Genomic DNA, 26,614 nt, shown 5'->3' with positions numbered 1-26,614 from the left:
CTAACAAATTTATTTGGGCATAAGCTTTCGTGGGCTAGAACCCACTTCATCAGATGTATGAAATAAAAAATACAGGAGCAGGTATAAATACATGAAAGGATAGGGGTGCTTTACCAAGTGTTAGGTCAGTCTAACAAGATAAATCAATTAACAGAAGGATACCAAGGGAGGAAAAATAACTTTTGAAGTGGTAAAAGAGTAGCCCATTACAGACAATTGGCAAGAAGGTGTGAGTAACAGTAGGGAGAAATTAGTATTGGGGAAATTAAATGTAGGTTTTGTAATGACCCAACCGTTCCCAGTCTTTATTCAGGCCTAATCTGATGGTGTCTAGTTTGAAAATTAAACTAAATTAAACAAAACCTAAACTTAATTTCCCCAGTACTAATTTCCCCCTACTGTTACTCACACCTTCCTGTCAACTGTCTGTATTGGGCTACTCTCTTACCACTTCAAAAACTTTTGCCCAAATAAATTTGTTAGTCTTTAAGGTGCCACAAGGACTCCTCGGTTTTTTTGCTGATACAGACTAACTACCACTGAAACCTGACACTTTCAATTCACTTTCATAGTATTGCCAACCCCAAATGTTCAAAAATCATGAATCAGGCTCACCAAAAATAATGAGATTATGTAAAAATAATAGATTTGGTGTTCTATTTATTTACATTCTGCTTTTTGAACCTTTACGGTGCACTGGGGTCACATTTTGAAGCTTTCTCCACAGCCACAAGTGCTAGAAACTTCATTTCTCTTTAAGAATGAAGGATGAGATCATCACATATACACTTGACTCCAAGAGCTAGGGCTTTAAGGAAAACAATAATTATCATGAGACTCATGACAAAATCATGAGAGTTGGCAACACTGCCTTCTGTTTAGAGACTAGTTACTTTCCAGAAGGGTCTTAAACACAACACTACAGTCTCTGAGTTGCAGTTTTCACAGGAGACTATTTAAAACCAAATACCAAGAAAATTTCACTTTTTAAAGTTGTGAAAAAAAAGTGGGACTTCTGAGGTATCTCAAGGCTACTGCAGGCAGGAAAGGAAAATAAACAGCACAGGAGCTCTGGGAAGCTCTTCCTCTTGAAAGAAAGTTGGAGGGTCAAATCTTCTAGATGTTAATGAAGTAAAACTATTGCCATCAGTGCCTCCACTCATAAATATTAACATCAAGGTGAACGTGTGATAACATGTATGGTTAATAGCTATGCACTTCATACTTAAATAGCCGAGCCATCTTATCCAGAGATACACGTCATATATGCATTGGCTCAGGAACTACATTTTCCCACTAGGTGCCTTTGAAAATCTGGCCTTTAGTCTGTGTGTCCTAGGGTGACCAGACAAAGTGTGAAAAATTGGGACAGGGGATAATAGGCGCCAAATATCAGAACAGTCCCTATAAAATCAGGACATTTGGTCACCCTAGTGTGTCCCTCAGTGCCCCATCACTACAATGGGGATAACAGCACTGCTCTACCTCATCAAGGGACTGTGATGTGAAGCACTCAGATACTATGGTGATGGGGCCACATAAGTACCACAGGTAGAGTGGGAACTTCTCTATATCACTGGTTTCAGAGTGGTAGCCGTGTTAGTCTGTATCAGCAAAAACAACGAGGAGTCCTTGTGGCACATTAGAGACTAACAAATGTATTTGGGCATAAGCTTTTGTGGGCTAAAACCCACTTCATCAGATGCATGGAGTGAAAAATACAGTAAGCAGTATATTACAGCACATGAAAAGATGGGAGTTGCCTTATCAAGTGGGGGGTCAGTGCTAATGAGACAATTCAATTAAGGTGGAAGTGGCCTGTTCTCAACAGTTGACAAGAAGGGGTGAATACCAAGGGAGGGAAAATTACTTTTGTAGTGCTAATGAGGCCAATACAACCAAGGTGGCCCATTTCCAACAGTTGACAAGAAGGTGTGAATATCAGCAGAGGAAAATTACTTTTTGTAGTGACCCATCCACTCCCAGTCTTTATTTGGGCCTAATTTGATGGTGTCCAGTTTGCAAATTAATTCCAATTCTGCAGTTTCTCATTGGAGTCTGTTTCTGAAGTTTTTTTGTTGAAGAATTGCCACTTTTAAGTCTATTATTGAGTGTCCAGGGAGACTGAAGTGTTCTCTTAGTGGTTTTGAACGTTATAATTCTTGATGTCCGATTTGTGTCCATTTATTCTTTTGTGTAGAGACTGTCCGGTTTGGCCAATGTACATGGCAAAGGGGCATTGCTGGCACATGATGGCATATATCACATTGGTAGATGTGCATGTGAATGAGCCCCCGATAGTGTGGCTGATGTGGTTAGGTCCTATGATGGTGTCCCGTGAATAGATATGCGGACAGAATTGGCAAAAAGGTTTGTTCCTGGGTTAGTGTTTTTGCTGTGTCGTGTGTAGTTGCTGGTGAGTATTTGCTTCAGGTTTGGGGGCTGTCTGTAAGTGAGGACTGGCCTGTCTCCCAAGGTCTGTGAGAGTGAGGGATTGTCCTTTAGGATAGGTTGTAGATCCTTGATGATGCGCTGGAGGGCGATCCGCCAGTCCCATGGATTCGGTGGCGGGTAGGCCGAAGCTGCGGGACCGGCGGATCTCCCGCAGGCATGCCGCCAAAGGCAGCAAAAAGGTAGAGTTGCCTCTGGCTGGAGAGGTTTTAGTTGGGGGCTGTAGGTGACATCTAGTGGCATTCTGTTACTTTCTTTGTTGAGCCTGTCTTGTAATAGGTGACTTCAGGGTACCCTTCTGGCTCTGTCAATCTGTTTCTTCACTTCACCAGGTGGGTATTGTAGTTTCCCTGTTACCCCTTCCCTGGATTTTGGCCCCTTCTTTTCACCTACCCCCCTCACCTCTTCCTCGTTTCTGAATGTAAACTTGGCTCATAGGGCTTGGCTGTATTTCTTCTGCATCCCCTCTGTTCTTTCTTCAACCCCCAGATGGGTTCCTGTTTTACAGGTTCATCTAATGACTTCCAGCTCCTTAATTTAATCATCAGCCCTTTCTTATCTTAATCACCCTGCCTCTGTTTGTAAACAAAACACTGACTCCCTGCCCAAAGGGCACAAGCTGGGAGCAGCACCTCTCCTCTTCAGAGCTCACATTCCACACTAATTCTGTGCAGTTTTCACCTCGGAGCCCATCACCAGTATGAAACTCTGCCCCTCCCCCCGCCTAATTAGCGCCCTTGACTGGTCCTCATGCTTGTTCTTTGTTACCATAGCCCGGAGGCGCTCCAGGCAGAGCCAGCCACAACCGGAGCAAAGGTCCTCCTGCCCCAGGAGCTTAACAGCCAAGAGTGGGCCTCTCCAGGTGAGAGTAAGGCCTGAGGCTTCCTCATGTGACCCGCTTGGGGCTTTCCCCACCCAGCACTACCTCAGGTGCCGAGCAGCGACCGACCCCGGCTCCCGCTCTCCTTGCACCGCGACGGCCGGGCCCGCTGGGGCCCAGGGCAGGCGGGAGGGCACCAGGTCGGGCGGAACCAGAGACCTTTCTACCGGGCTGGGAAAAAGATCCGAAAATGAATGAGACACCCCCAAGAGACAGTGCGAGAACCTCAGGCCTACTCAGCGCGGGGTACGCCGGGAGTTGTAGTCCCCTCACGGCGCGGAGCATGCCGGGAGCCCTTGGCCTCGGGAAGCGGTGCTTCCGCAGTCCCGCCCAGCGCCCAGTCCCTTGCGCATGTGCCTGGGCTGCGGCGGGGCTCTATCCTGTCCGTAGGAGCTGGGCCATGGCAGCAGCCGGCGCCCCGTCGGGCGGAGGGGCTGGGAGCTCTAAGGTGGCGCCCAGCGTGGATTTCGACCATAGCTGCTCCGACAGTGTGGAGTACCTGACCCTCAACTTCGGGCCTTTCGAGACAGTGCATCGGTGGCGCCGCCTGCCGCCCTGTGATGAGTTCGTAGGGGCCAGGTGAGGCGATGAGAAATCGCGCCAGCTTGGGGACGGAATTAAGTGGGTGGCCAAGGTGGGGGTGGGGCTGAGAGTGGGCGGGGCAGCGCTGGGGTGGGGCGATGCCGAGTAGGCAGCTCAAGGAGTGGGGAGGGGCTGAGAGGGGGTGGGTCAGGGTGTTGTGTGGGGAGGGGGTGAAGAGAGGGTGGGTCAGGGTGTGTGTGGGGTGGGGCGGGGCGGTACCGAGTGACCGGGTCAGGGTGTGGGGGCGGGGCCAGGACTCCCTTTGCCCGTGTCTGACAGACTCTCTCTCAGGCGCAGCAAACACACCGTGGTTGCCTATCGGGATGCCATCTACGTGTTTGGTGGTGACAATGGGTAAGTGCTTCTGCCTTGCCTGGCCCGTGGTGTTGCTAGGTAGCTTCCCTACTAGCCCTGTCTTTTGCTATGCCTGTTAATATTAGGTGTATGTAACATAGCCACCCAACTCTAGATTTAGCATGCTATAGTGTAGAGACACTATTTGTATTGACAACTTATAACTCTATAGCAGGGGGTTGGACTAGATGACCTCCTGAGGTCCCTCCCAACCCTGATATTCTATGATTCTATTGGTTATCAGGGTTTGGCACGTATGAGGTAATTCTAGACCTGTGGCTGCTGTTTGACACTTGCATTATGGCAGCGTACTAGTCAGCTCTTTATAATCACTATCCAGCTAGGGAAGAGCAACCTTTCCATTCAGTTGTAGACAAGCCACTCTTAATCAGTCCTTTGTCACCTCAAGATTAGATTGTTGCAATATATGCTGCACCTTAAACCAGTCAGATCCTAATGCTTGTGCAGAATGCAGGGACGTGCTTGTTGAGCAGGCCACCTCACTAGGAGCATGTGATGCCAGTGCTCTGGGCTCTTCACTGGTTGTCTGCTGGTCTCCTGGTGGAGCTCAAGAGGTGATCATAACTTATAAAGCCTAGGTCAGCCTACCTGAGAGAGTGCCTCTCTCCCTAGGTCATATTGCCTTAGCAGGGGTGTGTGAGCTGGAGTGCTCTCATTATAAAAGAAGGGGCAGTGACAAGTAGGGAATTCTCAGTGAAAAATCTGAGACTCTTGTTTCCCCATGTTGGTCTGAAATAGGCTGAATTTAGTGACCTTTTGAGCACACTGCAAAATCTATCTGCTCTGCAGGGTTTTTGGAGAGAGCTGAAGGGTGTTTTCCCTACAGCTATGAAAAGGCAGGAAGGAGTTTCTGTAAATGGCTTGATGAGTTCCTGTTTAATTGATTATTTAAATACTGCTGAGATGACTTTGTATTATTAATAGTGTGCTAGGGTTTCTAGAGCCTTCGATAGGCAACTTTTAGTAATTTAAATAGAAATAACTTCATCATATCAGGTGTTAAGAGAAAGCTGGGTAGGGAACATTTGAGGTTTAGGATTTTTTATCTTGTATCTTTGCTGCCATCATCCACTCCTTGGTTCTTTTAGATTTAGAGTTAAAAGGTTTGTCTTTTCTCCCTGGGAACTGGAAATCCAGAGAGACACTCTAGCACAGCGTTTCTCAAATGCGGCCACCAGGGACTTTTCTTGCGGCTGCGGCCACAGCCTCTTGGTCAAAACAGCGGCCCCTCTACTTCCCTGTTGTTCCTGGATGCACTGCCTTAGTGTCGGCTGCTGGGGCTGCAAGCAGGGGTTGGGCCCTGCCCCTGCTTTGGAGACAGATGGGACACAACACTGGAGGAGCAGGCAGCTGGTGAGTTCCCCACCTTCCCAGGAGCGGTGGGGTTTAGGCTTTGGGCTTCGCCTCTGGGGTGGTAGACTCCAGCTGCACGGCTTCAGGCTCTGGCTACAGAGGAGCTGGCCCCGGGTTCTGGCTGTGCAGCTTCGGGCTCCATCCCCATCCCCCAGTCACGGGGCTTCAGGTTCTGGCCCCCCACGGTCTCCTCCAGCCCCCACAACCGCATCATCCCTGGCTCTTGCTGCCTACCCTGACCCCTCTTCCCCCAATCCAGGTCTTAATTTGTCCACAGGCTTGCCAGGTCTGAGTCATAGAATATCAGGGTTGGAAGGGACCTCAAGAGGTCATCTAGTCCAACCCGCTGCTCAAAGCAGGACCAATTCCCAACTAAATCATCCCAGCCAGGGCTTTGTCAAGCCGGGCCTTAAAAACCTCCAAGGAAGGAGACTCCACCACCTCCCTAGGTAACGCATTCCAGTGTTTCACCACCCTCCTAGTGAAATAGTGTTTCCTAATATCCAACCTGGACCTCCCCCACTGCAACTTGAGACCATTGCTCCTTGTTCTGTCATCTGCCACCACTGAGAACAGCTGAGCTCCATCCTCTTTGGAACCCCCCTTCAGGTAGTTGAAGGCTGCTATCAAATCCCCCCTCATTCTTCTCTTCTGGAGACTAAACAATCCCAGTTCCCTCTGCCTCTCCTCATAAGTCATGTGCTTCAGACCCCTAATCATTTTTGTTGCCCTCCGTTGGACTCTTTCCAATTTTTCCACATCCTTCTTGTAGTGTGGGGCCCAAAACTGGACACAGTATTCCAGATGAGGCCTCACCAATGTCGAATAAAGGGGAACGATCGCGTTCCTCGATCTGCTGGCAATGCCCCTACTTATACAGCCCAAAATGCCATTAGCCTTCTTGGCAACAAGAGCACACTGTTGACTCATATCCAGCTTCTCGTCCACTGTGACCCCTAGGTCCTTTTCTGCAGAACTGCTACCTAGCCATTCGGTCCCTAGTCTGTAGCAGTGCATGGGATTCTTCTGTCCTAAGTGCAAGACTCTGCACTTGTCCTTGTTGAACCTCATCAGGTTTTTTTTGGCCCAATCCTCTAATTTGTCTAGGTCCCTCTGTATCTGATCCCTACCCTCTAGTGTATCTACCACGCTTCCTAGTTTAGTGTCATCTGCAAACTTGCTGAGAGTGCAGTCCACATCATCCTCCAGATCATTAATAAAGATATTAAACAAAACCGGCCCCAGGACCGACCCTTGGGGCACTCCGCTTGAAACTGGCTGCCAACTAGACGTGGAGCCATTGATCACTACCCGTTGAACCCGACGATCTAGCCAGCTTTCTGTCCACCTTACAGTCCATTCATCCAGCCCATACTTCTTTAACTTGGCGGCAAGAATACTGTGGGAGACCATATCAAAAGCTTTGCTAAAGTCAAGGAATAACACATCCACTGCTTTCCCCTCATCCACAGAGCCAGTTATCTCATCAGAGAAGGCAATTAGGTTAGTCAGGCATGACTTCCCCTTCGTGAATCCATGCTGACTGTTCCTGATCACTTTCCTCTCCTCTAAGTGTTTCATAATTGATTCCTTGAGGACCTGCTCCATGATTTTTCCAGGGACTGAGGTGAGGCTGACTGGCCTGTAGTTCCCTGGATCCTCCTTCTTCCCTTTTTAAAAGATGGGCACTACATTAGCCTTTTTCCAGTCATCCGGGACCTCCCCCGATCGCCATGAGTTTTCAAAAATGATGGGTAATGGGTCTGCAATCTCACCCGCCAACTCCTTTAGCACCCTCGGATGCAGCGCATCCGGCCCCATGGACTTGTGCACGTCCAGTTTTTCTAAATAGTCCCGAACCACTTCTTTCTCCACAGAGGGTTGGCCACCTTCTCCCCATACTGTACTGCCCAGTGCAGCAATCTGGGAGCTGAACTTGTTCGTGAAGACAGAGGCAAAAAAATTATTGAGTACATTAGCTTTTTCCACATCCTCGGTCACTAGGTTGCCTCCCTCATTCAGTAAGGGGCCCACACTTTCCTTGATTTTCTTCTTGTTGCTAACATACCTGAAGAAACCCTTCTTGTTACTCTTAACATCTCTTGCTAACTGCAACTCCAAGTGTGATTTGGCCTTCCTGATTTCACTCCTGCATGCCTGAGCAATATTTTTATACTCCTCCCTGGTCATTTGTCCAATCTTCCACTTCTTGTAAGCTTCTTTTTTGGGTTTAAGATCAGCAAGGATTTCACTGTTTAGCCAAGCTGGTCGCCTGCCATATTTACTGTTCTTTCTACACATCGGGATGGTTTGTTCCTGCAACCGCAATAAGGATTCTTTAAAATACAGCCAGCTCTCCTGGACCCCTTTGCCCTTCATGTTATTCTCCCAGGGGATCCTGCCCATCTGTTCCCTGAGGGAGTCAGAGTCTGCTTTTCTGAAGTCCAGGGTCCGTATTCTGCTGCTCTCCTTTCTTCCTTGTGTAAGGATCCTGAATTCGACCATCTCATGGTCACTGCCTCCCAGGTTTCCATCCACTTTTGCTTCCCCTACTAATTCTTCCCTGTTTGTGAGCAGCAGGGCAAGAAAAGCTCTGCCCCTAGTTGGTTCCTCCAGCACTTGCACCAGGAAATTGTCCCCAAAAATTGTTCCAAAAACTTCCTGGATTGTCTGTGCACCGCTGTATTGCTCTCCCAGCAGATATGAGGGTGATTAAAGTCTCCCATGAGAACCAGGGCCTGCGATCTAGCAACTTCTGCTAGTTGCCAGAAGAAAGCCTCATCCACCTCATCCCCCTGGTCTGGTGGTCTATAGCAGACTCCAACCACGACATCACCCTTGTTGCTCACACTTCTCAACTTTATCCAGAGACTCTCAGGTTTTTCTGCAGTTTCATACCAGAGCTCTGAGCAGTCATACTGCTTTCTTACATACAACGCAACTCCCCCACCTTTTCTGCCCTGCCTGTCCTTCCTGAACAGTTTATATCCATCCATGACAGTACTCCAGTCATGTGAGTTATCCCACCAAGTCTCTGTTATTCCAATCACATCATAGTTCCCTGACTGTGCTAGGACTTCCAGTTCTCCCTGCTTGTTTCCCAGGCTTCTTGCATTTGTGTATAGGCAGTTAAGATAACTCCTCGATCGTCCCTCTTTCTCAGCATGAGCCAGGAGTCCTCCCCTCTTGGGCTCTCCTGCTTGTGCTTCCTCCCAGGATCCCATTTTCCCCACTTACCTCAGGGCTTTGGTCTCCTTCCCCCGGTGAACCTAGTTTAAAGCCCTCCTCACTAGGTTAGCCAGCCTGCTGGCGAAGATGCTCTTCCCTCTCTTCGTTAGGTGGAGCCCGTCTCTGCCTAGCACTCCTCCTTCTTGGAACACCATCCCATGGTCGAAGAATCCAAAGCCTTCTCTCCGACACCACCTGCGTAGCCATTCGTTGACTTCCACGATTCGACGGTCTCTACCCTGGCCTTTTCCTTGCACAGGGAGGATGGACGAGAACACCACTTGCGCCTCAGACTCCTTTATCCTTCTTCCCAGAGCCACGTAGTCTGCAGTGATCCGCTCAAGGTCATTCTTGGCAGTATCATTGGTGCCCACGTGGAGAAGCAGGAAGGGGTAGCGATCCGAGGGCTTGATGAGTCTCGGCAGTCTCTCCGTCACATCGTGTATCCTAGCTCCTGGCAAGCAGCAGACCTCTCGGTTTTCCCCGTCGGGGCGGCAGATAGATGACTCAGTCCCCCTGAGGAGGGAGTCCCCGACCACCACCACCCTCCTCCTCCTCTTGGGAGTGGTGGTCGTGGAACCCCCATCCCTAGGACAGTGCATCTTTTGCCATCCAATCGGTGGAGTCTCCTTCTGCTCCCTTCCCTCAGATGGGTCATCTAGTCCACTCTCGGCATTAGTACCTGTAGAGAGAACATGGAAACGATTGCTCACCTGTAGCTCCATTGCTGGTGCATGGACGCTCCTCTTTCTCCTTCTGGAGGTCACATGCTGCCAAACCTCTTCACAATCCTTCTGTCCCTGCTGCGCCTGCTCTGAATCTTCAGAACATTGTGGTCGTAGAAGCATCTCCTGACGTCTGTCCAGGAAATCTTCATTTTCCCTTATGCAACTCAGAGTTGATGCTCGTTTCTCCAGCCCTCGAACCTTCTCTTCCAATATGGAGACCAGCTTGCACTTTGTACAGACAAAGTCGCTTCTGTCCTGTGGAAGAAAGACCAACATGGCACAACCTGTGCAGGTTACAACAGCTGATCGCTCACCTTCCATATCCCCGTCCTCTTAAGAACTTCCTCAACTGTTGCAGGAGCTACTCAGAGAAACCTGCAGATGAAAGCCTCGGTGCGCTCTCCCTAGGCAAACTCCCGCTGTTAGCCTCTGCTGTTCGCCGCTCAGCTGGTTCGCTGCTGACTGCCCTTATATACCAGTCAGGCCCACTCAAGGCCCACCTGGAACAAAGCACTCCCAATTCACACTTTTCAAACAAACAAGCAAGCAATCAAGCACACGGTCAAACTGACCAACTGTCCCAGCAGCAGACAGACACTCAGATACTCACCAACACAGCCCCCCTAATGCAGCACTTAGCGTACCTCCTCTCGGACAACTCCCAGGCAAACTCCCGCTGTTAGCCTCTGCTGTTCGCCGCTCCAGTCTGAGTCAGTCTGCTGTGAAAAGGAATACTTGTATGTTTGTTTACTGCTAGCTAGTAAGTCTGCCATGAAAAGTGATATTAACAAACATACAAGTATCCCTTTTCACAGCAGACTTATTAGCTCGCAATAAATATTTGGACATGTATATGTGTATATTTGTTTTTCCTAAAGCTAATTAAGTATTTTAGGAAAAAGTGTGACAGTGACCACCAGCAAGAGTTGGTGGCCGCACTCTGAAGCCACTAAAAAATTTGTCCTGAGAACCCCTGCTCTAGCATATATTAATTATTAAGTAATGTCACTATGAGAAGCAGCAATCAGGTCTCTAAATAACTTAGTAGCACATATCAGGCTTAGTCTTAGAGTTAGTGAAAATAAATTATCTTATTTCTTCCACTAAGAACAAATATAATCTAACATGGAATTGAAAGTGTTAGAGAAATACATAGGCAGGGTAAGATGAGCAGTTTCTATGTAAGCCTAGCTTGAGCTTCTTCTTTATTACTCCTAGGGGAATTCTGCACCACTGTGCGTGCACAGAATTCATGTCCTCTGCAGATTTCTTTGTTTCCCCGCAGAATAATTACTTCTGACGGGGAAGCAAAGGGAAGCCATAAGAGCGGTCATGCACCCCTCCTGAACAGTGCAGGCGCATTGTTTTGGGCGCGCAGAGCAGCCGGCAGAGAGGTAAATGACCGGAGGAGTGTGGGGCTGGGAATGCCCCAGCCGGTGGCTCCTACCCTGTATCAGGACTTCCTCTTCCTTCACGAGGAGTGGCCAGGGCCAGGTCAGACACACCCCCAGAAACCTCCCCTGGCTGCCCACCCCCTTCCCTGCTTCCATCGCTCCTATGCTGCAAGGGTAGGAGCCACTGTATGGGGAGCTGCTCCCCTGTCTGTCTAACCCCCATTCATGTGCTGCATCTCCCCTTACCCAGACCCCCCCCTGCTGACCATCACTCCCCACACTCAGAACCCCCCATTGAACCCCTCACACCTGAACCCCCACCTGCTGAGCCTCACCCCCTGAATTCGGAGCCCCCCTCCCGCCGAGTCCTCCCCTGCATCTGGAACTGTGCCAAGCCCTTACATCTGGACTTCCACCCCTACATCCAGACCACCACCACTGAGCCTCCCCACTCAAACCTACACCTCAATGAGCCCCACGCATCTGGACCAACCCGACGAGTCCCCCACACCTGGACCTCCACCCCAGTGAGCCCAGCCAGCTGCACCCAGAACCCCACTCCACCAAGCCCCACTCCCCTGGCATTTGGACCCCCCCCCGCTGAGTCCCCCCTGCCGAGCCTGCCTCTGTGCTGAGCCCCAACCACCTTCACCTGGTCCTCCCTGCAGAGTCCCATTCCCCCCTGCATCCAGAACTCCCTCACACCAAGCCACCCGCGCCCAGATTGTGCCACATAGAACTCTCTCATCCCACACCTGTATCCCCCCACAGTAAGCCCCTCCACACTTTGATCCTGCTGGGCTGAGCCTGCCTGCCCCACACCTGTATCGGCGGCCAGGGTTGGGCGTGCGTGTGAGAGTCTGTCCCTCTCGCTCGCTATCTTGGTGCATCTGGTGTGGAGGGGCGGGAACCTGGTGTGTTTGTGGGGCTGGCCTGGCCCTAGTGCTGTATCAGGTTCAGGTGCAGCCTCACTGCTGAAGTCCATGTCCCGGGGTGGGCTGCAGGGTGATCTCCCACCTCTGTGCGGCCAGTGGCCTGTACTGTCCACTGCCATGCTGGAGCCTCCATGTTTATTTATTGACAAATGAAATATGCAGAATTTTGCAAATTTTAAAAATATTGGGTGCTGAATTTTTACTGCTGTGTTACTGGGCTGGCTTTGGGAATCCCTCATTTTCTCTGACTCTCTCCCCTCCCAAGCCCACCATGATCTATCTGTGTTGGGAGCTTCTGGAGCTAGGGACACCACCCTGCACTGTCCTGAGGTTCCCTCCTCCAAGGTCTACTACCTCCTGACCTTGGATTGGTAGATGCTGCCACCACCCAAGTGCAGAACCCCTTTGAGAGCCCAGGAAGGCGCACTTGGGAATTCCTACCTGTGGGGTACCCTCAAGCCCTTTCAACAACCCTCCCCTACCCCCCGGGAAAGAGCTGAGAAGGAAGGGGGGGAAAAAAGGGGAAATCAGTTGTTGCTAATTAAACAACATGTGCACAAACCTCTTAAAACCCAGAAATCCAATTCTGTTCTTAAAAAAGGTAAATTTTTTTTTTTTTTTAAATAAAAGATAGAAAATACATCTGGGGACTCAGACTATTGCTAGATTTTAAAAGAGCAACTACAAGGATTAAGCAAGAGTAGCTTTCTTGAGGTCCAGCTTAAAGGTTACAAGCAAAACAAAAGCACCTGGGGTTAGCACAGAGGAATCCACAAACCATAATGAAATCATTGGGATAAACCTAATCATGTCTTTCTAGACATTTCCTGATCTATTTACATATCTGGGGTTTTAAATTAGTAGTTTCTAGGTATGAAACTGATGATTTTTCATACCTGGCCCAAGCTTCTTACAGCATACCTCTTGCCCTGTCTGCCTCTCCCCAGGAGAACAACCACAGACAGACAAAAGGAGAGTTTTTTTTCTCCATTTTAAAAAGTTCTAGCCTTTCCATTGGCTCTTTTGGCCAGGTATCCACTCACTTCCTTTTACCTATGCATAGCAATGAGACTTTTTAACCCTTTAGAGGTAGAGCAATTAGAGAACAGCTACTAAGAGGGATTTTATAGCTTCTGTGTGTCCACAAAAGGGAGCTACCTCCCACCTTCATTTATCGCATCCGTGGATTTAAAATAATAGCTGAACCCTTACACTTGAAGTCTGGTGGGTGCATCGTCCTTAACATTAAGAGTTATGGTCTGTCCTGGTGCCATTGCACAAAATTTTCCTTCTCCATACTGTTATATGGCATCTTTGTATACCAATTGGCTGTTACCTTTCCCACCCCAGAAGCTATTGCGGTTCATTGGTGCTTATGTATTGGACAATTCTATGCAGTACAATGCAAAGTGTTTTTGATTGGAAGGTACTGTGTAAATGTAAAATATTACAGTATGTTGTTTCTAACCTAGGACACCCTAAGTCTGGAAGGCTGCTTTATTACAACATCTGCCAGAAAATTTACTTAGTTTAATGAATGGTGAACTGTTGCTTAATTGGAGCAACATTAGTGCTAATTCTGTTTCATAGGGAAGTATTGAGCTAGTTGTTAATGGTTCTTTACCCAGTTGTTTAATAGGAATGAAATTTTAAATTCTGAATTTTGAATGCATACAACCGTTCCCCTTTATTTGTGACCTAGTTTCCTGAGTGCTTTGGAGAGGTGTGGTGAGAATGGTGGGGCTCTGGGAGACTTGGTCAAGAGTGGCAGCACTCAGGAGGCTTCAAACAAACTCTTTTCATATTATAAAATTTGAAAATTCCATTGGCAGCTTTTTTTACAAGCCGGTAGTAGGCTGGGAGACTGAAGTTCCATTTATTTCCCCATGCTTTTGATCTTTTAAAAACAAAGCACAAAAACCTACAAAATTCAGGCTTGTCTACATGGGATGTTACAGTGTGGCAAACCAGGATGTAAATCCACAGCACTCTAGTTTATTGTGCAGTGGACAGTGTTATAGTGAGCTAAGAGTTCCATTGTGTGCTTTGACGTTCTGTTATTTGAAATGGGAGTATGTCAAAGCACTATGGAACTTTTAGTACGCTGTGGCAGGGTCCACACAAGATGTTACTGCGCAGCAAGCTAAGGTGCTATGGAGTGACACTCTGGCATGACATGCAGTAACATCCCGTGTAGACAAGTGCTAAGGTTGCATACTTGAGCACTAAGAAGTCAGGAAATATAGAAGGTAAGCTTGAGCATGCATCCCTAACTACCTCCTTGTGCATGTGAATTACAATACAATTCTTGATTATCTGATGATTATATACTAATTTTCCAATAACAGAAGTTGCAAGTTACAAAACAGTTTATATTGTAATCCCATTTTCAGATCCTCATAGTGTTCTGAAATGTTCACCTTTTGGATTAAAACTTCCCTGGAGTGCATCCAAAGGTGAAAGTTTAAGCAAAAGCCACTCGGACGTTTTTAAGTGAGAAACAGTTTTCACATTTTATAAATTGTTCCAGTGTGTGTTGGGATTGTGGGGTTGGGAATGGCATAAAGATGATGAGCTCTTGCTTTTGAAGTGTACTATGTGTAGGGTCCTTCATTTTCAGTTTTTATTTTATTTTATTTTTTTCCCAGGAATTTATCAGTGTTTATTACTACAACAACAAAAACAGATGAAAAATCAGTGCAAAAATATTAATAATTTTTCTGAGTAAATATCGGGGTTTATTTTGGTGGACGGAAAGATGGCGGGGGAAAAAAGTATTCAGTAGATCAATACTTTGAATTCCGTTCATCAGTGTGGTTTGCTGCAGAACTAAAACAGAACTCTATACACAATGCCATTTCTGAGTTTAAGAAAACAATGTATCTCTAATCAGCAAATAAAACTCTTCATTTGAATAAACAGTTTACTGTTGTAAACTTAGAACTACTAGCCTATAAATATTTACATTTAATAATTGGGCCACACCATTTGCAGCGCACACACTCAACTTCATCCTTCTCTCCTGTTTTTTTTTTTAAACTTTTGAATATTTCCTTGTGTTCTGAAACGTATTCTGATACAGATTTTCGTTTTCTTCCCAATTTAGTGTATCAGATCTTTAAACCGTTCTCTGCTAACAGCTTGAAATGTGTATTGGTGAGCGTGAGATTCATCCATAACTCCAGAGCTTGCATGCATGCCTGTTTATTGTGTGTATCTTCCAGACCAGGGGTAGGGAATCTTTTTTTCTATCAGGGGCCATTGATAGGGTTACCATATTTAAAAAATAAAAAAAAAGGACACTCCACGGGGCCCTGGCCCTGCCCCTTTCCCACCCCTGGCCCCGCCCAACTCCGCCCATTCCCCAAAGTCCCCGCCCTAACTCCCCTTCCTCCCTCCCAGCCACGCGAAAAGGGCTGCCCAAGTGCTACCGGCTTCATGGTTTGCCGGGCAGCCCCCAGACCCTGCGCCCCCGGCCGGCGCTTCCCCAGCACAGCTGGAGCCTGGGAAGGGAAACGCCCAGCCGGGGGCGCAGGGTCTGGAGGCTGCCCGGCAAACATGTGAAGCCAGTAGCGCTAGGGCTTCGGGCAGCCCCCATGCCTCCGGACCCTGCGCCCCCAGCCGGGCACTTCCCCTCCCAGGCTCCGGCTGCTCTGCTCCTCCCCTGACTCTTCGGCTCTGTTTAAGAGCCAAGCTGCCCAAGCACTACCGGCTTTGGGCAGACCCCATGCCTCCGGACCCCAGTCGCCGGCCGGGCACTTCTCCTCCCCGGCTCCAGCTGCTCTGCTCCTCCCCTGACTCAGACTTTGGCTCTGTTTAAGAGCCGAGCTGCCCGAGCCAGCGCTACGGGCTTCGAGCAGCCCCCTTGCCTCCGGACCCCAGCCGCCGGCTGGGCACTTCCCTTCCCGGGCTCCGGCTGCTCTGCTCCTCCCCTGACTCTTCGGCTCTGTTTAAGAGCCAAGCTGCCCAAGCACTACCGGCTTTGGGCAGACCCCATGCCTCCGGACCCCAGTCGCCGGCCGGGCACTTCTCCTCCCCGGCTCCAGCTGCTCTGCTCCTCCCCTGACTCAGACTTTGGCTCTGTTTAAGAGCCGAGCTGCCCGAGCCAGCGCTACGGGCTTCGAGCAGCCCCCTTGCCTCCGGACCCCAGCCGCCGGCTGGGCACTTCCCTTCCCGGGCTCCAGCTGCTCTGCTCCGGTGGCGCAGGGTCCGGAGGCACGGGGGCTGCCCGAAGCCCGTAGCGCTGGCTTGGGCAGCTTGGCTCTTAAGCAGAGCCGAAGTCTGAGTCAGGGGAGGAGCAGAGCAGCTGGAGCCGGGGAGGAGAAGTGCCCGGCCGGTGGCTGGGGTCCCGAGGCAAGGGGACTGCCCGAAGCCGGTAACGCTCGGGCAGCTCGGCTCTTAAACAGAGCCGAAGTCTGAGTCAGGGGAGGAGCAGAGCAGCCGCGGGAGAGGAAGTGCCCGGTCGGTATTTTTCCCGGACATGGGGGTTTGATTGCCGAAAAGCCGGACATGTCCGGGAAAAACCGGACGTATGGTAACCCTAGCCATTGACCCACAGAAAAAATCAGTCACAGGCCACACACAGCCACACACAGCCCCATGGGGAGGTGCGGAGGCTCGGGGCTTCCCCTAGACTCTGGGTTGGGGTGAGAAATGAAGGGTTCGGTGCAGGAAGGGGCTCTGGGCTGGGGCAGGAGGTTGGGGTGCAGGAGGGGGTGAGGGCTCTGGCTGGTGGTGCAAGCCCTGGGGTGGGGCTGGGGATGAGGGGCTTGAGGTGCAGGAGGGGGCTCAGGACTGGGGTAGGCGGTTGGGGTGCAGGAGGAATGTTTGGGGTGCAGGCTCTGGGAGGGAGTTTGTGTGTGGGAGGGGGCTAAGGGCTGGGGCAGGAGGTTCAGGGTGTGAGCTCCAGCTGGGCATCGCTTACCTCTGGTGGCTCCTGGTCGGTGGTGCAGCGGGGCTAAGGCAAGCTCCCTGCCTGCCCTGGCTCCGAGCTGCTTCTGGAAGTGGCTGGCATCTCTGGCCCCTAGGTGGAGGGGCCAGCGGGTTCTGCGCAGTGCACGCTGCCTGCACCTGCAGGTGTCACCCCTGCAGCTCCCAAAGCAGCTGCAGAGGTGGTGCTGGGGGTAGGGGCAGCACGTGGAGCTTCCCTGATTGCCCCAGCTCCTAGGGGACGCAGGGACATGCTGGTCGTTTCCGGGAGCTGCGCAGAGCCGACTGCACTTTTAATGGCCTGGCGACCCTAGCTTCCCCCCGCATGGCGTGTGCAGGTGCTCACAGCTCCAGCCCCATGCGTGAGTGGGAGGGTGCTGAGGCTTGGGGCTTCCGGCTTGCCACGGGCCAGATGAAATGAAGTAGTGGGCCGGATCTGGCCCGTGGGCCATAAGTTCCCCACCCCTGTTCTAGACTAATACATAACCTTACTTCAACAGGCAGCTTTGCATGTACACACAGACTAATGTATTATCGTAATGTATGTGTCTCATGCTATGTATTGTATTTTTCCTAATAAAATAAGTTATGTTTTATATATTTGAATGATACAAAAGTAGGATGAAAATCAGAAAAAAAATGAATACTACTTGTAAAACCCAGGAATTTTTTTGGTAAAAATCGATTTAAACTGAAAACAAAGGGGCTTAACCACAGGTCTGTTGCATCTTACGTGCATTTAACATGCGCGAATTCAGCTTTATGCGGTCGGCAAAACCAAAAAAAGAGAAAAATAACAATTTAAATACTGTTCCTGTAGTGCGGGCGATTCTGCCCGCCATTACACTCAATGTAATTTTGACTATATGCAGTTTTCGCTTTACGCGCTGACCGTGGAACGTAACCCCAGCGTAAGATGAGACAGATCTGTATGTGCCTAGTATCTAGTGTACAGTAGGTGTTTTGCTAAGTTTCTGAAAAGGATGGAAAGTAATCGAAAGCTTTCCTGAGTGCATGTGTAGTTGGAACACTGCAAAATTTTAAACTACGGAGGTAAACTTGGATGTGCTGCACATGCGCATAAAGCTAGTTTCTAGCGAGCTGCCTAGGCCCCTGAATTGCTCCAGACTGGGCGCTCTATAAATATTTCATAGAATCTTTGCTTAGTTTTGATTTCCATCATCCTCTTCCTCCTTTTCTGGCCTTACTGGCCTATGGTATTGAATATAGATGGGACTGGGAGACAGAAGATCCTGAGTTCTGTTCCCACCTCTTCCCCTATTGGCCATAATTCTCTTCACTTCTTCCCATTTTACAGGTTGGGTAAATGAAGCACAGAGGTTGCTTGCATAGAAACACCTAATAAGAATAGGAATTATTGAATGAGTTAATGTGCATGTTTGCAACTAACTTGCTTATAACTGTAAACTGTAGCTTTAAAAAACTTTGTGGATTTAGTGCTTGTGCAGTGCTGGCAAATGAATCCCTCTGTTCATCCCGGGCAGGAACAGGACAAGCTTCCCCCATGCTGCCCTGCTTCAGGCACCTCTTGTCCTCTCTACTGAGTCTGCAATTAGTACAAAGCTTGGCGATGTGGGAGCTGGAACTGAGACCCACCAAACTCATCATGTACAGGAGCCACGAAAGAGCTATTAGATGGGAACAATTTATAATAAGAATGGCCAAAAGTCCATCTAGCCCAGTATCCTGTCTTCTGACAATGGCCAATGCCAGATGCTTCAGAGGGAATGAACAGAACAGGTAATCATCAAGTGATCCACTCCCTGTCACTCATTCCCAGCTTCTGGCAAACAGAGGCTAGGGACACCATCCCTGCCCATCCTGGCTAGTAGCCATTGATGGACCTATCCTTTGAACTTATCGAGTTCATTTTTGAACCCTGTTATAGTCTTTGCCTTCACAACATTTTTGACCCCCTCAAAGAATTCTAGTAGATTGGTGAGGCATGATTTCCCTTTACTAAAACCATGTTGACTCTTCCTCAACAAATTATGTTCATCTATATGTCTGACAATATTGTTCTTTATTATAATTTCAGCCAGTTTGCCTGGTACTGAAGTCAGGCTTACAGGCCTGTAATTGCCAGGATCACCTCTGGAGCCCTTTTTAAAAATTGGCATCACATTAGCTACTCTCCAGTCATTTGGTAGAGAAGCTGATTTAAATGATAGGTTACAGACTACAATTAGTAGTTCTGCAATTTCACATTTGAGTTCGTTCAGAATTCTGGGGTGAATACCATCTGGTCCTAGTGTTTAGTTTATCAATTTGTTCCAAAACTTCCTCTACTGATACTTCAATCTGGGACAGTTCCTCAGATTTGTCACCTAAAAAGAATGGCTCAGGTTTGGGAATCTCCCTCACATCCTCCTCTGTGAAGACCAATGTAAAGAATTCATTTAGTTTCTCTGTGATGGCCTTATCATCTTTGAGTGCTCCTTTAGCATCTCGATCGTCCAGTGGCGCCACTGGTTATTTAGCAGTCTTCCTGCTTCTGATGTACTTAAAATTCTTTTAGCTATTAATTTTTGAGTCTTTAGGTAGCTGGTCTTCAAATTCTTTTTTAGCCTTCTAAATTATGTTTTTACATTTCCCTTGCCAGAGTTTATGCTCCTTTCTATTTTCCTCACTAAGATTTAACTTCCATTTTTTAAAGGATGCCATTAAATGTTCCAGGATTAGCTGCTCCAAGAAGCAGTCGTTTAAGGTGTCAAGAAACTTTATCTCTGCATCCTGTCCTGAGGTGACATGTATCCAGTCAATATGGGGATAGTTGAAATCCCCCATTATTATTGAGTTTTTTATTTTTATAGTCTCTCTAATCTCCCTGAGCATTTCACAGTCACCGTCATCATCCTAGTCCGGTGGTCGGTAATATATCCTTACTGTTATATTGTTCTTATTTGAGATGTAATTACTATCTATAGAGATTCTGTGGAACAGTTTGGTTCATTTAAGATTTTTACTTCATTTGATTCCACGCTTTCTTTCACATATAGTGCTACTCCCCCACCAGCATGACCTGTTCTGTCCTTCCGATATATTTTGTTCCCTGGTATTACTGTGTCCCATTGATTATTCTCATTCCACCAAGTTTCTGTGATGCCTATTATATCAATATCCTAATTTAATACAAGGCACTCTAATTCACCCAATTTATTATTTAGACTTCTAGCATTTGTATATAAGCACTTAAAAAAAAATTGTCACTTTTTAGCTGTTTGCCATTACATGTGTAATTGAATGGGCCTCTTTTTCATTTGACTGTTTCTCATCAAATCTTACCTGTATTTTATCATCTTCCATCCTCTCCTCCTTACTAGAACATAGAGAATCCCCATTAATAGATCCTCCCCTAGGGGATGTCTCTGTCTGAACCACATGCTCCTCCACACCTGTCGGCTTTCCCCCAGCCCTTAGTTTAAAAACTGCTCTATGATCTTTTTAATTTTAAGAGCCAGCAATCTGATTCCATTTTGCTTTAGGTGGAGCCCATCTTTCCTGTATAGGCTCCCCCTTTCCCAAAAGTTTCCCCATCTCTAATAAATCTAATCCCTACTGAGTGGAACTGGATTCCTACTGGTGATGTATGGGCAAAACGCTCTGAAGATCAAGCAAAGTTCTGAGTTAGTAGGTTCCCCTATCAGTCCTAATATTTCATCTTCCAGAGTGAGGCTTATTTTCTGGAAAGATAGGATTGTCAAGTTCTGACCTTTTTGGAGCTCACAGAAGCAGCATTTCCAACACACTGCTCTCGGTCTTCTTCAGACAAACCCTCTAATAGGTAACCCACCCAGTTCTTAAAGGGATAGCTCCCAGTAATCAAAATACACACACTATAAATACCTTAATAAAGGAAATATTAACACAATATTTAGTTTGATCCCTAAATACAGTGTTTTGTAATATGCAATCATTTCAGCAATCATTGCAGGGCCCTCACACTGATTTACATAGTTTACAGCCCCCCTTGGCTCATCAACTGACTTTGAACCCATGATCTTTATATCTGTAGTACACCTTCTTTTACTCAGCTGTAGGAGAAAGTAGTGGGGAAGGTTTGCTGTTTTCTTCTATGGACAGTAGACCACAGATGGAGACATAACACAGACTTTATCACTGGTTATAGTGCTATGTGAATTGGCACTAGAATGCTTGGTATCAGGATTAGAATCTTGCAACCCGATGGAATCGGACTACAAGTGTCGTGGTCAAGTGTGAAAATAACCCAACTCTCTCCGGCTTGCTCAGGTAGACTCTGAAATCTCCTCCTGCCTGTGGAGTCAGTACAGCGATGACTGCATGTTGTACTCCTGCTGGCCACTGCTCTGTGCTGTGGAGTGAGTGTGCTGATGAGTTGCAGCGCATCTCATTCAGCAGTACACACAGCACAGGAAGGTGGCAGTGGTTTTTGGGAGCAGGCACACATGCCATGCTCACCCCATAGCAGGAGGTGGTCAGAGACAGATCTCGGGCACAGGGAGCAGGAAGCCCTCATCAGTTTGAGCCCCAAGGATGAGGCGGCAGTGCTGACCCAGGTTTGGAGGGAAGTGTCAGATTTGGGTCGCCTGTGGGCTAGTCGTGTTCGGTTTGGGCTTCAAAATGAGGTCCTAGCAAACCTCTAATCAGGTTTCTTGGGTTCCATTCCTGGTTTTGGGAGAAGAGTATGGCCTAGTGGCCGAACAGCATAGCCAAATGTAGTGATGCCCCTGATAGGGATGATTGGACCATAAGTTACCATCGTAGTAAGATGGAATCACAGAATGCAGCTGTTCAACAGCATTAGACTTATGAAAAGCCCATCTGGGGGAATTAAGATATCAAATGTATAAGGTGCAGTGAGAAGAAATATTAAAATCCAGAAGTGTTAAGAAATCCTAAAGAGCACACTACAGCACAAAAGACCATAATCTCTCTGAAAAAGAATGCAAAAGAGAATTATCCATTTGCTGCTTCGCAGGGACTGCTCAGAGATCTGATGTTGTTCATGTAAGAAGCCGTCAAACTCCTTTATGGAACTAGGTAGCTGAAACAATAGTAGCCTCTGCTAAAAACACAGGTACCTGAGTGGAGGGACTTCACTGAGTATTGTTTTATTAAGGTTTGTGTGTCTGTGAAAGAGAAGCAGAGAAAAAAGGCAGCAAAGAAGTACAAGGTACAGCCACAGAAGCACTATACTAGTAGCAGGGCCCTGAGAAAAAGCCGAGAGAGAGAGAGTGCTTTCAGACAGATTGCTGGCTAGGAAGGCGCTTGGAACTGTGCGCAAAGAAACGGTCTTCTGCTGTTTGAGTTCTGCAGTGTTTAGGGGAACAGGAATTTATTTACAAAGAATGTACAAACATGATTTCTTCAGATACCTGGCTCCATCATTATTTTCTCCTCCTAAATGAAACAACCCACACCATTCTGAATTTTGGTCAAATGTGGGGGTAACAGAGCCATACTACCCGATGCAATAGCTCTGAGGCCTCCTGCAAGGTAGCAGGGCCCCATATTGATGGCTTCCAGAGCTGCTGGATTTGGGGGTTGAACCTCTAACTTTTGCAACAGTCAGGACAAATCTTGCCTAGAATGAAAAAATTCCCATGCAATTCCACAATGGAAAACTAATTATTTTCCCCCCAGATCCTCTTCCCAAAGGTTTTTCTTAGTGAGTACAGCTCTTATTTGGTATCTTTATTAATGATCTGATAGAGAGTAAGTAGCATGTTAATGAAATACACAATGACTGGAAGGAAATGAACAAAGAATGAGATTCATCTTGGAAAAATCGATCCAATATGCCTGGGGAATAATAATTCAAAGCATAAGAGTCAAGAGAAGAGAGAAACTTGGGAAGCAGTGATGGTGAAAGATCTAAGGGCAGTAGTGGACAGGAAATTAGACATGTATTTGCAATGAGATGCTAGAAGACTTACGTAACTTTGATCTGCATAAGCAAAGTCATCACACCACAGAGCCTGGAGGCATTAGTCCTCTTCATACACCTGGATGACTGCATTTAATTCTGTGTGTCCATTAGCAAAAGAATGTTGACAAATGGGAGGAAATTCAGAAAAAAACTACAAGGATGATTGGGGATTGGAGAAATTCACTTATAAGCAAGGCCATTTGTCTTTGGTTTTTATTTTTGTTTCAGATTTCCTGGGAATTTATTGGTATTTATTACAAAAATTAAAAAAAATGGGTGAAATTTGGCAACAACAATTAACTTCACTGTTTTCTGGGCGTTAATTTTGGGCGATGGGAGGACAGAAAAAACTTAACAGATAGAGGATGCCATCCATTTGCATTGCATCCTCCACCAATACTGCTTCTGGACCTGCTCTGGAAGGTGATGGCTGCTCAGATTACAGAGCTGCCATCTCTCCTTTGGGAACAGGGAGCTTAGTCCGGGGAATTCTAGCACTTCATTTTTTAGGACTTGAGTACTGATGTACACATATACATATGCATATGCATGCTCATGTGTTTGTCTTCCACTTACTTGAACAGACAGGCTTGTATATACACTTAGATGTTTATGTTAATAATAAATTGGTCTAATATAATATACTGAATTTTCTTAACATAATCAGTATTTTCATATATTTGGGTGGGCCAAAATTCAGGTTAATAGCAGTAAAAACTGAATAATAGCTTTTGTAAAACATGGGTGTGACATTCTGTGCCTCATAGTAGCACCCTGGAATCCCATATTCACCATTGCCATCTGCTTATGATATGTTTTGTACAAAGTATGCCTTGTGATGTATCATTTTAAAAGTCTTGATCTACTGAACATTAATATCCTGTTGGATTGTATGTACTATCGTTATGTGAAGTTATGAAGTATTGCTTTATATCAGGGGTCTCAAACTCAAATGATCACGAGGGCCACATGAGGACTAGTACATTGGCTCAAGGACCGCATTACTGGGGTGCAGCAGGGGGCTCAGGGCAGGGGGTTCGGCTGCAGGAGGGGTTTGGGGGGTGGGCTCTGGCCTGGTGCGCACTGGGGACAGAGGGGGGCAGGGCAGTGCCCGGAACCTGGGGAAGTAGGGGCGCAAGGGTCTGTGTGTTGCTGTTGCTTCAGGCACTGCTCCCAGCAGCTCCCATTGGCCGGGAATGGGGAACCGCAGCCAATGGGAGCTGCTGGGGGCGGTGCCTGAAGCAAGAGCAACACACAGACCCATGTGTCCCCTCCTTCCCCAGGTTCCGGCCGCTTCCAGGAGCGGCGCGGGGGCAGGGCAGGCAGGCATGGAGTCTGCCCTGCCGCCGGTGCGCGTTGGGCTGGAGCTGCTCTAGGTAAATACTGGAGGAGGGCGGGGGGGCCGCGAGGAGCTCGTGGGCTGCAGAAAATAACCACGCGGGCCGTGTGTTTGAGACCCCTGCTTTATATGCTAAACCACAAAGTAAAAGAAGCAGTGAGAGGCAAAAAGGCATCCTTTAAGAAATTAAATCCTAGTGAGGAAAATATAAAGGAACATAAACACTGGCAAAAGAAGCGTAAAAATACAATTAGGAAGGTCAAAAAACAATTTGAGGAACAATTAGACAAAGACTAAAAAAGTAATAGCAATTTTTTTTTTTAAAGTACATCAGAAGCAGGAAGCCTGATGAACAACCAATGGGGCCACTGGACGGTCGAGGTGCTAAAGGAGCACTCAAGTATGATAAGGCCATTGTGGAGAAACTAAATGAATTCTTTGCATCGGTCTTCACGGCTGAGGACGTGAGGGAGATTCCCAAACCTGAGCCATTCTGTTTAGGTGACAAATCTGAGGAACTGTCTCAGATTGAGGTATCATTAGAGGAGGTTTTGGAACAAATTGATTGATTAAACAGCAATAAGTCACCAGGACCAGATGGTATTCACCCCAGAGTTCTGAAGGAACTCAAATGTAAAATTGCAGAACTACTAATTGTAGTCTGTAACCTATCATTTAAATATCAGCTTCTCTACCAAATGACTGGAGGATAGCTAATGTAATGCCAATTTTTAAAAAGGGCTCCGGAGGTGATCCCGGCAATTACAGGCCTGTAAGCCTGACTTCAGTACCAGGCAAACTGGCTGAAATTATAATAAAGAACAATATTGTCAGACATATAGATGAACATAATTTGTTGAGGAAGAGTCAACATGGTTTTAGTAAAGGGAAATCATGCCTCACCAATCTATTCGAATTCTTTGAGGGGGTCAACAAGCATGTGAACCATGGATATAGTGTACTTAGATTTTCAGAAAGCCTTTGTCAAGGTCCCTCACCAAAGGCTCTTAAGCAAAGTAAGCTGCCATGGGATAAGAGGGAAGGTGCTCTCATGGATTGGTAACTGGTTAAAAGATAGGAAACAAAGGGTAGGCATAAATGGTCAGTTTTCAGAATGGAGAGAGGTAAATAGTGGTGTCCCCCAAGGGTCTGTTCTGGGACCAGTCCTATTCAACATATTCATAAATGATCTGGAAAAAAGGGTAAGCAATGAGGTGGCAAAATTTGCAGATGATACAAAACTACTCAAGACAGTTAAGTCTAAAGCAGAGTGCAAAGAGCTACAAAGGGTTCTCCTAAAACTGTGAGACCAGGCAACAAAATAGCAGATGAAATTTAATGTTGATAAATGCAAAGTAATGCACATTGGAAAGTATAATTCAAACTATACATATAAAATGATGGGGTCTAAATTAGCTGTTAACACTCAAGAAAGAGATCTTGGAGTCATCTTGGATAGTTCTCTGAAAACCTCCACTCTATGTGCAGACCCAGTCAAAAAAGCTAACAGAATTCTTGGAATAATTAAGAAAGGGATAGATAATAGGGCAGAAAATGTCATGTTGCCTCTATATAAATCCATGATACGCACACATCTTGAATACTGTATCCAGATGTGGTTGCCCCATCTCAAAAAAGATATATTGGAATTGGAAAAGGTTCAGAAAAGGGCAACAAAAATGATTAGGGGTATGGAATGGCTTCTGTATGAGGAGAGATTAATAAGACTGGGACTTTTCATCTTGGGAAAAAAGACGGCTAAGGGGAGATATGATTGATGTCTATAAAATCATGACTGGTGTAGAGAAAGTAGATAAGGAAGTGTTGTTTACTACTTCTCATAACACAAGAACTAGGGGTCACTAAATGAAATTAATAGGCAGCAGGTTTAAAACAAATAAAAGGAAGTATTTCTTCACACAATGCACAGTCAACCTTTGGAACTCCTTGCCAGAGGATGTTGTGAAGGCCAAGACCATAATAGGGTTCAAAAAAAGAACTAGATAAATTCATGGAGGATAGGTCCATCAATGGCTATTAGCCAGGATGGGCAGGAATGTTGTCCCTAGTCTCTGTTTGACAGAAGCTGGGAATGAGCAACAGGGTGGATCATTTGATGATTCCCTGTTCTGCTCATTCCCCCTAGGGCACCTGGCACGGGCCACTGTCAGAAGACAGGATATTGGGCTAGATGGACCTTTGGTCTGACCCAGTAGGGCCATTCTTACGTTCCTGAAATATGTTGTGAGGTTGGAAATGCCCACAGCCAGCCTTTCAGTAGGGACAAAGGAGCAGCCATCAATGGCCAGCTAGGTGTCAATGGATCATCAAGAGGAATCCACTATCCAGGAGGCTTCTCAAAGAAGGCACCTATACAGTGGGGCGGTCTAACCCATATCTCAGCAAGGAGCTTTCTAGCAGCTGGAAGAAAGTATAAAAGTGTGGCAGTGACATCATCACTTGGCCTCTCTTCCCCCATCTCAACACC

At 47.2% G+C, this 26,614-nt stretch overlaps 1 protein-coding gene across 18 annotated transcripts in view; it reads left to right on the top strand.

Annotated features, from left to right (window-relative positions):
• LZTR1 (leucine zipper like post translational regulator 1) overlaps window positions 1-26,614 on the top strand; it is a 279,906-nt gene continuing 253,292 nt past the window's right edge. For 17 of the 18 annotated variants that reach the window (XR_010601021.1, XR_010601022.1, XM_065595073.1 and 14 more), the window contains exons 1-2: window positions 1-3,910; window positions 4,205-4,267. Coding sequence is in view for 15 of the 18 variants with exons in the window: in XM_065595073.1 (XP_065451145.1) it covers window positions 3,522-3,910; window positions 4,205-4,267 (452 nt within the window). In the remaining 3 variants the exon portion in view is untranslated. Of the gene's footprint in view, window positions 3,911-4,204; window positions 4,268-15,059; window positions 15,083-26,614 lie in introns of those variants that run through there. The other variant, XM_065595080.1, reaches the window with a different exon arrangement.

The sequence above is a fragment of the Chrysemys picta genome, chromosome 4, assembly GCF_011386835.1.
Source record: "Chrysemys picta bellii isolate R12L10 chromosome 4, ASM1138683v2, whole genome shotgun sequence".
Classification (NCBI taxonomy): domain Eukaryota; kingdom Metazoa; phylum Chordata; order Testudines; family Emydidae; genus Chrysemys; species Chrysemys picta.
This window is presented reverse-complemented; position numbering and strand designations above follow the sequence as displayed.